The following is a 15,767-nucleotide window of genomic DNA, read 5'->3' as shown; positions in this document are numbered from 1 at the left end:
AAGCATCGGCTGTCAGCCAATCCGCAACTGCGCTGTCCCTCATTGGCAAACAATTGGAAGCATCGGCTGTCAGCCAATCCGCACCTGCGCTGTCCCTCATTGGCAAACAATAGGATGCATCGGCTGTCAGCCAATCCTCACCAGTGCTGTCCCTCATTAGCAAACAATTAGAAGCATCGGCTGTCACCAATCCGCACCTGTGCTGTCTCTCATTGGCAAACAATCAGAAGCATCGGCTGTCAGCCAATCCGCACCTGCGCTGTTCCTCATCGGCAAACAATGGGAAGCATCGGCTGTCAGCCAATCCGCACCTGGGCTGTCCCTCATTGGCAAACAATGTGAAGCATCGGCTGTCAGTCAATCCGCACCTGCGCTGTCTCTCATTGGCTCGGCTGTCAGCCAATCCTCACCTGTGCTGTCCCTCATTAGCAAACAATTGGAAGCATCGGCTGTCAGCCAATCCGATGCTGCTCTGGAGGAGGACTCACAGGTCAATGTCCCACTTTGATAGAGAAACGAAACTTTCCATAAACTTCTCCCTGCTCCAGATAGGACAATGGCGGCGGCAGCGCGCGCTCTGAGAGACGAGGCCACTTGTTCCATCTGTTTGGACTATTTTAACGACCCTGTCTCCATAGATTGCGGCCACAGCTTCTGCCGCTCCTGCATCACTGACTGCAATAAGGGACCAGTGGCGGCCGCGTGTCCACAGTGCAGGCAGAGGATCCGCAGAAAACCTCCCAAGCCCAACTGGCAGCTCCGAAGCATCGTGGAAGAGTTAAAACAGCAGCAGCAGAATGTGTGCGAGAAGCACCAGCAGAGCCTGGCGCTGTTCTGTGAGGAGGACCAGGCGCCCCTCTGTGCGGTGTGTGAGAGGTCCGAGGAGCACAGGACTCACAGCGTGGGCCTCCTGGAAGATGCTGCGGCGGAGTACAAGGTGTCGTATGTAATATCATTTATATAGCGCCTACTGCCGCTTTGTGAGCCGCCTAGAAGAGACTGCGGAAGAGTTCAAGGTGTCGTATAGTGAGCATTCATATAGCGGCTACTCCGCCTAGTGGCGCACTGACGCGCTTGTCTACACGGGGACAAACATTCACCTGGCTGGAATGTTGTTATATCTGTTTTGTCTTGTGATTCTGCATGTTAAAAAGAGTACGTACGACGTAGCAGACTCGTGTAAAGCGCTCCCTGGAAGTGAAGTGCTTCTAGACACTTCAAGGAATTTATATGCAAGGCTAAGAGCAATGGAACATTATGTTTCGCGCGTCATTGCCAGGGCACATCAGACTGTTGCCCACCTTGACATGGATGTAATCCTGCATGCCCTTCCAGTCACTGGTCCCTCTGCTGAGACTCTTAGCTGCTAAGTTTTCCATAACTGTATGATTGCATTTCCATGCTTCAATGTGTTTGGGTGACATTTGTGTGCCTGTTGCTCAATACTTTCACTCTGCTGTCTAGTGCAGTGTAGTGGCCGCTGCTATGTGCTCTCTGCTGCTTCCTAGTACTGTGCTGTCTAGTGTAGTGTGCTTGCCGCTGCTGTGTGCTCTCTGCTGTGTCCTATTACTGCCCTGTCCAGTACAGCGTGCTCTCTACTGCTTCCTAGTACTGCCCTGTCTAATGCAGCGTGCTGGCCAGTGCTGTGTGCTCTCTGCTGATTCCTTGTTCTGTGTTGTCTAGTACAGCGTGCTCTCTGCTGCTTCCTAGTACTGTGCTGTCCTCTGTAGTGTGCTTGCTGCTGCTGTGTGATCTCTGCTGCTTCCTAGTACTGCCCTGTCTAGTACAGGGTGCTCTCTACTGCTTCCTAGTACTGTGCTGTCTAGTACAGCACGCTGGCCAGTGCTGTGTGCTCTCTGCTGCTTCCTCGTACTGTGCTCTCTAGTACAGCATGCTCTCTGCTGCTTCCTAGTAATGTGCTCTCTAGTACAGCTTGCTCACTCCTGCTTCCTAGTACTGTGCTATCTAGTATTGTGTTCTAGCCAGTGCCGTGTGCTCTCTGCTGCTTCCTCGTACAGTGCTGTATAGTACACCATGCTCTCTGCTGCTTCCTTGTACTGTGCTGTGCGGTGCAGCGGACTGGCCACTGCTATGGCCTCTCTGCTGCTTCCTAGAAGTGTGCTGTCTAGTACAGCGTGCTCTCTCCTACTTCCTAGTACCTTACTATCTAGTACAGTGTACCGGCCACTGTTGTGTGATCTCTGCTGCTTCTTACTAGTAAACTGTCTAGTACAGCATGCTATTTCCTACTTCCTAGCACTGTGCTGTCTAGTACAGCGTGCTCTCTGCTGCTTCCTATTACTGTGCTGTCTAGTACAGCGTGCTCTCTAGTACAGCGTGCTCTCTCCTGTTTCCTAGTACTGTGCTGTCTAGTACAGCGTGCTCTCTCCTGCTTCCTAGTACTGTGCTCCCTAGTACAGTGTGCTCTCTAGTACAGCGTGCACTCTCCTGCTTCCTAGTACTGTGCTGTTTAGTACAGCGTGCTCTCTAGTACAGCGTGCACTCTCCTGCTTCCTAGTACTGTGCTGTCTGGAACGGTGTGCTGGCCAGTGCTGTGTGCTCTCTGTTGCTTACTCCTACAATGATTTCTAGTACAGGGTGCTGGCCAGTGCTGTGGGCTCTCTGCTACTTCCTAGTACTATGCTCTCTAGTACAGCATTCTATTTCCTGCTTCCTCGTACTGTGCTGTCTAGTACAGCCTTCTGGCCACTGCTGTTTTCTCTCTGCTGCATCCCAGTACTGTGCTGTGTAGTACAGGGTGCTGGCCACTGCTTTGTGCTCTCTCCTGCTTCCTAGTACTGTGCTGTGTAGTACAGCATGCTCTCTGATGCTGTACAGTGCAGAGTGCTGTTCTGTTCCATATAGGTACCCCAGTATAGGCTCAGGTAGCAGCCTAGCGTTTCACCTATATTCTCCTCTCATTACACTACATAACGGTTCTTGGGACTGACCTCTTGCCTGGCTACGGTACTGCTTACAGGACATGGGTTTTCCCTGAAAACTAGCCATATATATTATGCATGAGGATTCTTGGAAACTCAGCAGGACTAACATCTCCAGCATAATAACTATGTATAAGGGTCATTCATTATGTCATCCTAAGTCCGACATGGCACAGCAAGGTAGAACTCTTGAGGGTACCACTTTGGGTATAATAACACCATATCTTGCTGAGATTGTCAGAGGAGAAAAAAGACATCTATGCTGAGGCATTGACGCGAGACGCTGAGGCTCCTGCATGCAGACACTCCAGCTCGCAGTGGTCTGATATCCCTTGCGTGGTGTCCATCTCGAGACCACGACATGGTCCCACAGTCTCTCACTTCAGGTAATGGGTTTGACTTTATCCTAGAAGGATTCTTGGCTCTACCCCAACATACTTGCTAGGTAGACTTAGGTACATCTAGTTAGAGTCGCATTATAGGAGTACGCATTTTTTTGTCATGTATTTTATACACTTGCCTGTGTTCACTGTTTTAGCACTATGGTAGGAATCTACCATCCTTTTATTCTGTTGGTGCTTATAATCATTGATATCTGTTTCTGTCTAATGGTTGTTTCAGCACACCTATTTTGCATTAGAATGGCGCTGGTTCAATAAATGCTTATTGAAAAACATCCACACCGTTTATTCTGTGTCTCTCTAAAACAAAGTGAGCACGAGTGATTGAGAGAAAAGTAACGCACTGTTTCCACGATCCCTGATGGGACAGAGTTGTCATGTTCGATAGCTGCCAGGAGCTATTCTCTCCTTGGCAAGAGGGGTTTGTAGTGGCACTGTGAGCTAGCTGGTACACAGGCAAATATACCCGGTGGGGGCATGTAGAATCAGCCTGGACACCAATCCTACAGTCTATGTTGTCCTATCTAGGTTTATAAGAACTACACAACATTGCTGGCCACCACTGTGTGCTCTCTGCTGCTTCCTAGTACTGTGCTGTGTAGTACAGCGTGCTGGCCACTGCTATGTCTTCTCTCCTGCTTCCTAGTACAGTGCTGTGTAGTGCACCATTGCGGAAATCCAAAATCTCCATTCTCAGGGGTCTTCCTAATATCAATAAAGAACTTGGCACAGAAGCTGAAATATGAAAAGACATCTTTATTAAATGTAATAAATGAGGCCACGTCACACAGAAACCGTAGTAACTGAATGAGGTAGTCTGAGAAATACAGAGAACAGAGGCCTTTCATATGTTTAGGGTTACATGACTCGGCACAAAAGTAAGGGGCAGTCCTAGCTTTTGCAAGCATGCAAAAAAACACAACATTCCTTCTTACACAAGCTGGACAAACCCATAATAGAACACCACAACCCATATCGTAAACAGGTCATATAAAGGAGGAACAGAAACAGATGAGAGGTAGGATAAGGGATATGTATGTGTATACCAAACTTTACAATCTCCTGTGCTCTGATCCTTAATCTTGATCAGCTACTGGGCAAGAAACTGGTCTAACAAGGTCAGCTTCAGGCAACAGGGTCAGTTCACTTAGGTCATCCAGCAGTGAGCTAAAGCCAAATCACTTGCAATGTTCTTCAGCGCCGTGATGTCCTCTCAGGATGAATGTTTGCGCTTTACAAATAAATAAATACAAATACAAATACAAACTACAAAATGGCTGCCATGCACAAAATGGAACCCATGGTTCAGAACGAAATCTTCAAATACACAGTGAATCCATCGGTGTAACATGATGAAAACACTCATACTTGCTGAACTCACGGTTTACGGTTCGCTGTTACCAAATCGTAACAGAACGACGACCTTTATGACCCAGGTTCAGAATTCACGGAACCTCAGACCCTCCTTTTGCCCTTACATAGGCAATAACCTAAACTCGCGTCAATCTGAATCCAGGTCTATATTCATCAGATCATCAAGATGTTGCTGGAGCATAATCCTATTACTTAGTAACTCTCTCGGGACACGTCTCTTTACACACGTAGTAGCACAAAGGCCAAATATGGCAGGGCCAAATAGGGAATACCTCTATCTGTAGTATGTGGCACAAGACCTCACACCCAACAATTAGTGATGTTCACTACTAACTGTTGTTGATGCAGAAGCTGTACAAAGGAATTATTAGTAAACTCTGATCTCCTAACCAGTTCATGTTCAGGTAAAATAAGGAAAGAATGCAAAGGAGCAATAGTAGGAAGAGACACAGGTTGGGAGGTGGGTACAGAAGTCAATTGAGTAGAAAAAAACAATCCCACCCATAAAAGACAACGTCATCTTTAAAAAAAACACTAGAAAACACGTTATTAAGAACATATAGATAACATGGGAAAGTAGTGACCACTATTACAAACGAAACTATAATCTTTCACAACCCCAAGCAGAAAGCAAATCCCAAAACTATCTAGCAACATTTCTAGGGCTCCTATGCATTTCAGTAAGTTTTGTATGTTCAGATGAAACAGTGGTGACCCTCATTAATGCTCTGAGGTGAAAAGGGGATACTCTTCCACAGAGAATGGACTTTATTCTGCTTTTACTTAACAGAATACTACTTTAAAACAATGCCAGCCAAACAATAAGTATCAGTCTCCTAACACCTAATCTATACAATCACACGGAAACCTCTTGTGAAACCAACTATGCCCAGAGTCCGTTCAAAAAGCCTCTCTGGCAGGCTTCTATTGTCCATCAAGTCTTCTTTTGTTGTTTTCTTTCGCATGGGCCTCTTCATTCAGGCCTTTCATGATCCGTTGGAGTGCCCTCCTGGCAAACACTCATAGCTCATTCAAAAGTCTCAATGTCTCAATAACAGTGCACCAGTATCTCTCCTTTGCGGCAGGCACTACAGGTAGTGTGCTCTCCATTGATCAAGGGCACAGATCATCTCGTGCAGACCCAGGACCATTCTCAGGCTCCAACACTCATCATTCAGTGTCAGAGGACGCTCAGGCTGCTCTTTCATGGGCACCAGAATGTAGTGCCTTTTGCCAATCTTGGATCCGCCGGTGCACTGCACTTCCAATGGAGCAAAGGAAAAATGGGGGTGTGGCCAAAACTCAGGCCAAGGGTCTCAAGGGACTGCACACTGTCAGAGGTTACCAGCACATGACAGGCGCTCTTGTGCACTGAAATTAAGGGGCTCAAGGGACTGCACACGGTCAGAGGTTACCAGTACATAACAGGCGCTCTTTTGCACTGAAAGTCTGGTTCTGTGATGTCCGATGCCATCTGATGGAGCAAGTGCGATGCTTTACACAGTTCATTGTATAACAAGGGGACTGCAAACAGGTGGCCTGCGATCTTCAAAGGAATGGCCATACGCCATGGAACAATCTTGGTCTAGAATACACTGTCATTTTCAAAAAGCAATACAAATAAAAAGGCAGTCGGCAAAACAGTGCCTCTAGGCTTTTCAATTGGGTTTCCGTGTGAGAGTATATCCTCTTCATCTAAGGGTAGATAGCGACATGATTACGTCTAAAGAAAATTCTTAAAAAACAGTCTGGTCATACAAAAGGGAATTATACATAATATGGGGGTCTCTGGTACATTACTGCAATCTGGAAGTGTGAACCTGAACAATACATCAATAATAATAAAAAGCTGACTAGTGAAAGAAATATGGAAAAGAGAAATGGGACTAGGTCAAAATTTATAGGAAGAACAAGAAAATACTTGGGTGATAGTCAAGCATGTGACACAATACCAAGAGTGTGAGTGATACACAAAAAAAATCACCATAGGTTACAAATTTAACTCTACCGCTGGCCGCTACACCATATACGGTAACCTCAGCTAATGTTCCAGTTCCTTCTTCAGGGAAAAAAATGAAACCTGGTTTCCTTTAGGTACAAAGCCATACACTACTTAGGAAGCAGAACAAAACTGAGTAATGTAATATAGAAATTAGGTCACCATGTACAAGAGTCACAGATCTATAATTTTATCCTTGCGTCCAATCAGGATACATAAATTTAGGGCTGCCTGTTCCTTTAAGGGAAGAGGGGGCAAGTGACACATTTTGATCCTGTATATCTCTTTTATTTTTCTTGAATACTATTTATAGCCAAATTTGACATACACTGGTGAAGTGTTGTCGGTGTCATGTTCACAAAAATGAAAATATCATATTTGTGAAATTTAGCAAATCAACCCAACTGTAGTGTAGCAATATACATCGTCATGTATATCCCTTCACAACACAGGTAAACTTGTAATAGTATCAAAAGCAGCAATATAAAACAAAAACATGCATAACGCACATGTCAAGCCATCAGATATACTTGCTGTATATCAAGCATCAAGCACAAAAAGCAAAGACAAAACAATAACATATGTAAATGAGCGGTGACGCACAATACCATGTCCCAAAACCCAATATTCGGGCCTTCTTAATTTGTCAGGTTTAAAATCTTCACCCTTTTTTTGACAGTAGATCACCAGTTAGTGGATATCTGCTGTCAAATACAACTTTCTAACATACAGGACCAGCAAGAACAATTCATGATAGGATAAAATACACAAACATAAAAGTCACATGAACATTTCTTTCCAAAGGAGTTATGCAAAAACACATCTCCTTTCAACCAACCAAACTCACGTGTCTTGACCGTTTTAAATCACCCAGAACAATCCATGAATGATCTGTAGGCAGAAGCAAAAAAAAAACCACAACACACAAAAGAGGAACATTTCTCATAACAAACGAATATCAATTATAACTTTTAATCAGAAGACAAAACATGATACACATCAACAAATACAAAAATACATTTCCATTACTTAACTGTTACCATCTTGTCAGTCAGCTTGCTACATTAAGCCATTTTAACTTTCCAAAAGTAAAATTCTTTCACTGACACTCCATGTTATCTTTGCGCCACAATTCGTACTCACTTAAGCATGTAGCCTTCAAAATTTCAATTAAAGACTTCGTCTTATTTTCTGTCTAAGACTTAATGCAGTCCTTCATTTTCTGTCAAATAAAAGCAACTAGCGGACATTATTTTTTTAGAGCAGAGATACAAATGTATCAGTTCTGCAGAGCATTTAACATGATGTTGGGAATTTCAAAGAAACCTTGTTTTATATTTTCCCTTTGGAATTAAGTTCTGTAATTGTATTGATGTTCATGTGGAGAAACCAGAAATTCCACCTTTCAGAGGCCTGTTTAGCAAGGTCATTCTGCATTCCACAGAGACAAGGCCATAATTTTAAAAGGTCACAAATGTCAACCTCTTCCATTGTTTATAGGGAAACTAAAGATAGCATCTCAGCATGACTTCACAGAACCTTAATAACACACAAACCAGTTTTTAGAACAAATGCTTGTTGCAGCGGTACTCATTTCATCTACCTTAAATGGATCTCACTGGGTCATTTAAAAGGAAAACCCCAAAATGGGGACAACCTGCAAATTTGTATTATACCTACATGTATGCCTTTACTGAAGCCTAAAGCACTTTAAAGCTATTATAAATGGCAAGAATGGTGTTTTAAATGGTCTATTTTACCCAAATTCGACTTTAATGTTAGGGGCACTTAAAAATAAATATCCTATAATTGTTTTACATATTAATCATCCTTAGAATGTTTTCTACAAACTGCAGAGATTGGACATTAGACATATCCCATGTAAATCCTTATAAAAATGAGTTTTGTACGCCTGCGCTAAGTGAAATTCCATATGCTAATGTTCTCATTATGCAGTGCAACACAACTTAAATAAAATTATAATGCTAGGAGGTCACAGTATGAGCATTAAGCTTTATGAATAGTAAAAAACGAATTTTGTAGCACTTATTTTTAATTATTATTTTCAAAATGTATGAATTATTTTTAAGAAACCCAATCATTTTTGATAATTCCACATATAAAAGCGAGCTGCATCTCTTGCCTATCATTTTAGACGTATTCATTTATAAGCCTAAGCACAGAAGCCTAACTTATAACATGACAAAATATTTGCGCTACTTTTTATGTGTCTTTCTAAAAAGGACAATTTTATTTATCAACAGACCCATGAATATTCTTACAAAAAATGCTTAAATGCTTAGTACTATGCTGTCTAGTACAGCTTGCTCTTTCCTGCTTCCTAGTACTGTACTGTCTAGTACAGCGTGCTGGCCATTGCTGTGAGCTCTCTGCTGCTTCCTAGTACTGTGCTGTCTAGTACAGAGTGCTGACCAGTAATGTTTGCTCTCTGCTGCTTCCTATTACTGTGCTGTCAAGTACAGTATGCTCTCTCCTGCTTTCTAGTAATGTACTGTCTTCTACTGTGTGCTGGCCAGTGCTGTGTGCTCCCTGCTGCATCCTCATACTGTGCTGTGTAGTACGTCATGCTGGACACTGCTATTTGCTCTCTCCTGCTCCCTAGTACAGTGCTGTATAGCACAGCATGCTCCCTGCTGCTTCCTAGTATTGTGCTGTCTAGTACAGCGTGCTCTCTCCTGCTTCCTAGTTCTGTGCTGTCTAGTACGATGAGTGCTGTGTGTTCTCTGCTGCTTCCTTGTACTATGCTGTGTAGTACAGCGTGCTGGCCACAGCTATGTGCTTTCTCCTGCTTCCTAATACTGTGCTGTCTAGTATAGCATGTTCTCTGCTGCTTCCTTGTACATTTCTGTCTAGTGCAGTGTGCTGGCCACTGCTGTGTTCTCTCTCCTGCTTCCTCGTACTGTGTTGTCCACTACAATTTGTTGACCACTTCTGTGCGCTCTCTGCTTATTCCTAGTACTGTGTTGTCTAGTACAGCATGCAGGCGCCTACTGTGTGCTCTCTGCTTCTTCCTAGTACTATGCTGTCCAGTACAGCAGGCTTTCTGGTACAGCGTGCTCTCTCCTGCTTCCTAGTACTGTGCTGTCTAGCTCAGTGTGCTAGCTACTGCTGTGTGCTCTCTGTAGCTCCCTAGCACTGTGCTGTCTAGTACAGTGTTCTGGCCACTACAGTGTGCTCTCTCCTGCTTCCTAGTACTGTATTGTATTGTATATTGTATTTATATAGCGCTTATCACCCAGGGGTCTCTAAGCGCTTGCCTTGGGAACCCGTCCTGGCTTTTCCCTGTGAGATAGCCCCTACAGGGCATCCCCAATGTGAAAGCCAGGCATCCCGCCGTGGGGGGCCATTGTGGAGATTAAGCAAGCTTAATGCCCAGAGTTGCAGAGTGTGAACCCATGATTAGGTCAGGCACCAAAGCGAGAATTATCGAGTCCATGGACATTTTAGCTCAAGACCCTTCCGCTCCGGGAATTGAACCCTGGTCCCGGGTCTGACCTCTGCTTCAGGGTCTGCCTGCTCTAACCAGTGAGCCACACTTCTCCACTGTCTAGTACAGTCTTCTGGTCAGTGCTGGTTTCTCTCTGCTGCTTCCTCATACTGCGATGTCTAGTACAGCGTGCTCTCTGCTTCTTCCTTGTACATTTCTGTCTAGTGCAGCGGGCTGGCCGCTTTTATGTGCTCTCTGCTACTTCATTGTACTGTACTGTGTAGTACAGCGTGCTGGCTACTGCTATGTTCTCTCTCCTCCATCCTAGTACTGGGCTGTTTAGTGCAGCGTGCTGGTCAGTGCTGTGTGCTCTCTGCTGCTTCTTCGTGCTGTGCTGTCCAGTACAGCCTGCTTGCCACTGCTGTGTGCTCTCTGCTTCTTCATAGTACTGCGTTATCTATATAGCACGCTGGCCACTGCTGTGCTCTTTGCTTCTTCCTAGTACTTTGCTGTCTAGTACAGCGTGCTGGCCCATGCTGTGTGATCTCTGCTGCTTCCTAGTACTGTGCTGTCTAGTGAAGTGTGCTACGCGCTGCTATGTGCTCCCTGCTGCTTCCTAGTACTCTGCTGTCTAGTACGGTGAGTGATGTGTGCTCTCTGCTGCGTCCTCGTTCTGTGCTGTGCAGTACAGCGTACTGGCCACAGCTATGTGCTCTCTCCTGCTTCCTAATACTGTGCTTTCTAGTACAGCATGCTCTCTGCTTCTTCCTTGTACATTTCTGTCTAGTGCAGCGGGCTGGCCGCTGCTATGTGCTCTCTGCTGCTTCATTGTACTGTACTGTGCAGTACAGCGTGCTGGCTACTGCTATTTTCTCTCTCCTCCTTCCTACTACTGGGCTGTTTAGTGCAGCATGCTGGCCAGTCCTGTGTGCTCTCTGCTTCTTCCTTGTGCTGTGCTGTCCACTACACCGTGCTGGACACTGCTGTGTGCTTTCTGGTTCTTTATAGTACAGTGTTGTCTATACAGCGCGCTGGCCTCTGCTGTGCTCTCTGCTGCTTCATCGTACTTTACTGTGTAGTACAGATAGCAGTGGCTAGCAATCTTCTCTCTTCTGCTTCCCAGTACTGTGATATCTAGTGCTGTGTGCTGACCAGTGCTGTGTGCTGGCCAGTACTGTGTGCTCTCTGCTACTTCCTAGTACTCTACTGTGCTGTGCCGTGCAACGTGAGGGCCACTACTGTGTGCTCTCTGCTTCTTCCTCATACTGTGCTGTCTAGTACAGCGTGCTGACCAGAGCTGTGTGCTCCCTGATTTTTCCTTGTACTGTATGGTGTAGTACAGCATGCTGCCCCCCTACTACATGCTTTCTGCTGCTTCCTAGTAGAGTGCTGTCTAGGACATCGGGCTGGCTGCTGCTGTGTGCTCTCTGCTGCTTCCTAGTACTGTGCTGTGTAGTACAGCGTGCTGGCCACTACTATATGCTTCCTAGTACTGTGCTGTCTAGTACAGAATGTTCTCTCCTGCTCCCTAGTACTGAGCTGTCTAGTAGAGTGTGCTTGCCACTACTACATGCTCTATGTTTCTTCCTAGTACTGTGCTGTCTAGTACAGCGGGCTGGCCACTGCTATGTGCTCTCTCCTGCTTCCTAGTACTGTAATTTCTAGTTTAGCGTGCGCTCCAATACAGCATTCTTTCACCTGCCTCCTAGAACTGTGCTGTCTAGTACAGTGTGCTGGCCAGTGATGTGTGCTCTCTACTGCTTCCTCGTACTGTGCGGTGGTGTATAGCATGCTGGCCACTGCTATGTGCTCTCTGCTGCTTCCCAGTACTGTGCGCTCTCTGCTGCTTCCTCATACTGTACTGTGTAGTACTGCATGCTGGCCACTGATATGTTTTCTCTGCTGCTTCCTAGTACTGTGTTGTGTAGTGCAGCATGCCGGCTAGTGCTGTGTGCTCTCTGCTTCTTCCTAGTACTATGCTGTCTAGTACAGCATGCTCTGATGCTTCCTCGTACTGTGCTGTCCAGTACAGCCTTCTGGTCAGTGCTGTTTTCTCTCTGCTGCATCCTAGTACTGTGCTGTGTAGTAAAGGGTGCTGGCCACTGCTGTGTGCTCTCTCCTGCTTCCTAGTACTGTGCTGCGCAGTACAGCATGCTCTCTGTGGCTTCCTCGTACTGTGCTGTCTAGTACCGTGTGCTGTTCTGTTCCATATAGGCACCCCAATATAGGCTCAGGTAGCAGCCTAGCGTTTCACCTATATTCTCCTCCCATTACACTACATAACGGTTCTTGGGACAGACCTCTTGCCTGGCTACGGTACTGCTTACAGGACATGGGGTTTTCCCTGAAAAGTAGCCTCATATATTATGCATGAAGATTCTTGGAAACTCAGTAGGACTACCATCTCCAGCATAATAACTATGTTTAAGGGTAATTCCTTACATCATCCTAAGTCTGACATGGCACAGCAAGGTAGAAACCCTGAGGGTACCACTAATAATAATATTAAAAGCCTTTTATATAGCGCCTGGTTACACTAGGAAAACAGTGTGTCCCCGCGCTTTTTGAACAAGGACTGAGTGGATAGTCCAAAATTTAGGGGGAAAGTATTATAGAGGGATCAAACGGAGAGGTTCATACCTTCGGGATTTTTGACAATTTTTTTTCTGAAGGTTCCATTCTGAGCTCCGAGGGTAGTGCATTCCATTGTTTGCTGGCCAGGTATTAAAAGGATCTACCGCCCATGCGTGCTCGGTGAATTCTGGGTACCTGGAAGAGCATACATCCTTGAGATCTTAAAAATCGTCTGGGTTGATATTTGGTCAATACATTTTGGAGATATTTTGGCCCTCTTCCTTGGGCGATGCGATGCGTCATACACATTGTTTTAAATGTAATGCGCTCATGTATAGGGAGCCACTGAAGTGTGGCTAGGGCACTTTTCCCTGATGATCTTCTTGATAAATTAAGTGGCAGGCGGGCAGCTGCGTTTTGAACGCATTGTAAACGCTGGAAGCCTTTTTTACACAAACCCACATACAATGAGTTGCTATAGTCTATATGGGTATATAAACACCATATCTTGCTGATATAGAGGAGAATAAGGACTTCCATGCTGACACACTGACGCGAGACGCTGAGGCTCCTGCATGCAGACACTCCATCTCGCAGTGGTCTGATATCCCTTGCGTGGTGTCCATCTCGAGACCACGACATGGTCCCACAGTCTCTCACTTCAGGTAAAGGGTTTGACTTTATCCTAGAGGGTTTCTTGGCTCTACTGCTACATACATGCTAGGTAGACTTAGGTACATCTAGTTAGAGTCGCGTTGTAGGAGTACACATTTTATTGTCATGTATTTTGTATACCTGCCTGTGTTCACTGTTTTAGCACTATGGTGGGAATCTACCATCCTTTTACTCTGTTGGTGCTTATAATCATTGATATCTGTTTCTGTCTAATGGTTGTTTCAGCACACCTATTTTACACTAGAATGGCGCTGGTTCAATAAATGCTTATTGAAAAACGTCCACACTGTTTATTTTGTGTTTCTCTCAAACAATCTGAGCACGAGTGACTGAGCAAAACGTAATGCACTGTTTCCACGATCCCTGACTCGACAGCGTTGATATGTTCGATAGTTGCCAGGAACTATTCTCTCCTTGGTAAGAGGGGGTTTCTAGTGGCACTGTGAGCTAGCTGGTACAAAGGCAATCATCCCCGGTGGGGGCATCTAGAATCTGATACCAATCCTACAGTCTATGTTGTCTAAAAGCGCAGATCCTATCTAGGTTTATAGGAACTACACAACACTGCTGGCCACTGCTATGTGCTCTCTGATGCTTCCTCGTACAGTGCTGTGTAGTATAGTGTGCTGGCCACTGCTGTGCTCTCTGCTTCTTCCTAGTATTGTGCTGTCTAGTGCAGCCTGCTGGCCATTACTAGGTTCTCTCTCCTGCTTCCTAGTACAATGCTGTGTAGTGCAGCGTGCTGGCCAATGCTGTGTGCTCTCTGCTTCTTCCTAGTACTGTGCTGCCTAGTACAGTGTGCTGGGCACTGCTATGGGCTCTCTGCTGCCTCCTAGTAATGTGCTGTCTAATACAGCGCACTCTTTTCTGCTTCCTAGTACTGTGCTGTCTTGTACAGTGTGCTCTCTGCTGCTTCCTAGTACTGTGCTGTCTTGTACAGTGTGCTCTCTGCTGCTTCCTAAAACTGTGCTGTCTAGTACAGTGTGCTGGCCAGTGCTCTGTGCTCTGTGCTGCTTCCTCATACTGTGCTGTCTAGTACAGCATGCTGGACACTACTACCTGCTCTCTCCTGCCTCCTAGTACACTGCTGTCTAGTACAGCGTGCTCTCTCCTGCTTCCTAGTGCAGTGCTGTCTAGTACGATGAGTGCTTTGTGATCTCTGCCGCTTCCTCGTACTGTGCTGTGTAGTACAGCGTGCTGGCCACAGTATGTGCTTTCATCTGCTTCCTAAAACTGTGCTGTCTAGTACAGCATGCTCTCTGCTGCCTCCTTGTACATTTCTGTCAAGCGCAGTGTGCTGGCCGCTGCTATGTGCTCTCTGCTGCTTCATTGTACTGTAGTGTGTAGTACAGCGAGCTGGCAACTGGTATGTTCTCTCTCCTGCTTCAAAATCCAAAAATTCTTTATTTCGGCCATTTGAGACCATAAAAGATTCATTAAAACATTCAAAACACATAAAACATACAGTAAAATCAGGGCTAGGAGCAACATACAAATCAGTTCGGTTCCAGGAAAGTCAGGGGAGCTATGGACACAGTTAGCTACATTTCATTACAGTCCAGTACATATTTAGTGGGAAATTAGACATTCAATATTTTTCCCCTTATCTGCCACATGGCCATTAAATACTTGGCAACTGCAAAAACTATATGGTGCATGGTACTTGTCTTTAAGATTCTATAGGATTGTAAATAGTTTCTAATGCCCAAATTTCTGCACAGTGGCGCTAGCCAATATTTCCTCGGTCTGTTGTAGGCAGGGCAAAAAAACAACACATGTAGTTCGTCCTCCACATTCCCACTGCACCCAGGACAGATTTTATCGTCCGACATTGTCCATTTACTAGTAAGGGCTTTAAGGGGCAGCGTTCCAAACCTCCATTGAATGAACAGCTTCCTTGCAAGAATCGAGAATATGATGTCCATAAAACCTTCAAAGTAAAAAGAATTTTTGGTGGCCAAAAATTGTTCAGTTAGGGTGCCAACTTTCGATGTACACACGAGCGAGATTAGGCTTAAAAATCCTAGTAACCATCTTGCGTGACACCCCTTGACAACCTCTTTCGGGGTCGTCCCACAACTCAGGCAGTCCTAGGCGATAGAATTCTCGCTTGACATATGCCACCCATGGAAGTCTGTCAGTGTGGTTTAGGTCCAGGATGTTCTTGAGATCTTGCCTGTAGTGGGAAAGTTCGCCCGTGGTCCATAACATGTGCCAAAACCTCAATGGTTTTATGGCCAATTCGTCCCCTATTGAGGGGAGCCCCAGATCTAATCTCAGAGGTAACAAGGGTGTGCCTTGGGGAAGGGCCAACAAGCGTCTAAGGAAGTTGTTTTCCACCTTAATGAGTTCTA

At 45.4% G+C, this 15,767-nt stretch overlaps 1 protein-coding gene across 1 annotated transcript in view; it reads left to right on the top strand.

Annotated features, from left to right (window-relative positions):
* Positions 1 to 504: 504 nt before the first annotated feature.
* The window catches only part of LOC147724963 (E3 ubiquitin-protein ligase TRIM39-like), a 231,772-nt gene continuing 216,509 nt past the window's right edge, over positions 505 to 15,767 (top strand). Inside the window, exon 1 of the mRNA XM_086966455.1 lies at positions 505 to 937. Within this exon, the coding sequence (XP_086822581.1) occupies positions 557 to 937 (381 nt within the window). The 5' untranslated portion in view covers positions 505 to 556. The remainder of the gene's footprint in view (positions 938 to 15,767) is intronic.

Source organism: Lissotriton vulgaris, chromosome 4_1 (genome assembly GCF_964263255.1).
Source record: "Lissotriton vulgaris chromosome 4_1, aLisVul1.2, whole genome shotgun sequence".
NCBI classification, from domain to species: Eukaryota; Metazoa; Chordata; class Amphibia; order Caudata; family Salamandridae; genus Lissotriton; species Lissotriton vulgaris.
This window is presented reverse-complemented; position numbering and strand designations above follow the sequence as displayed.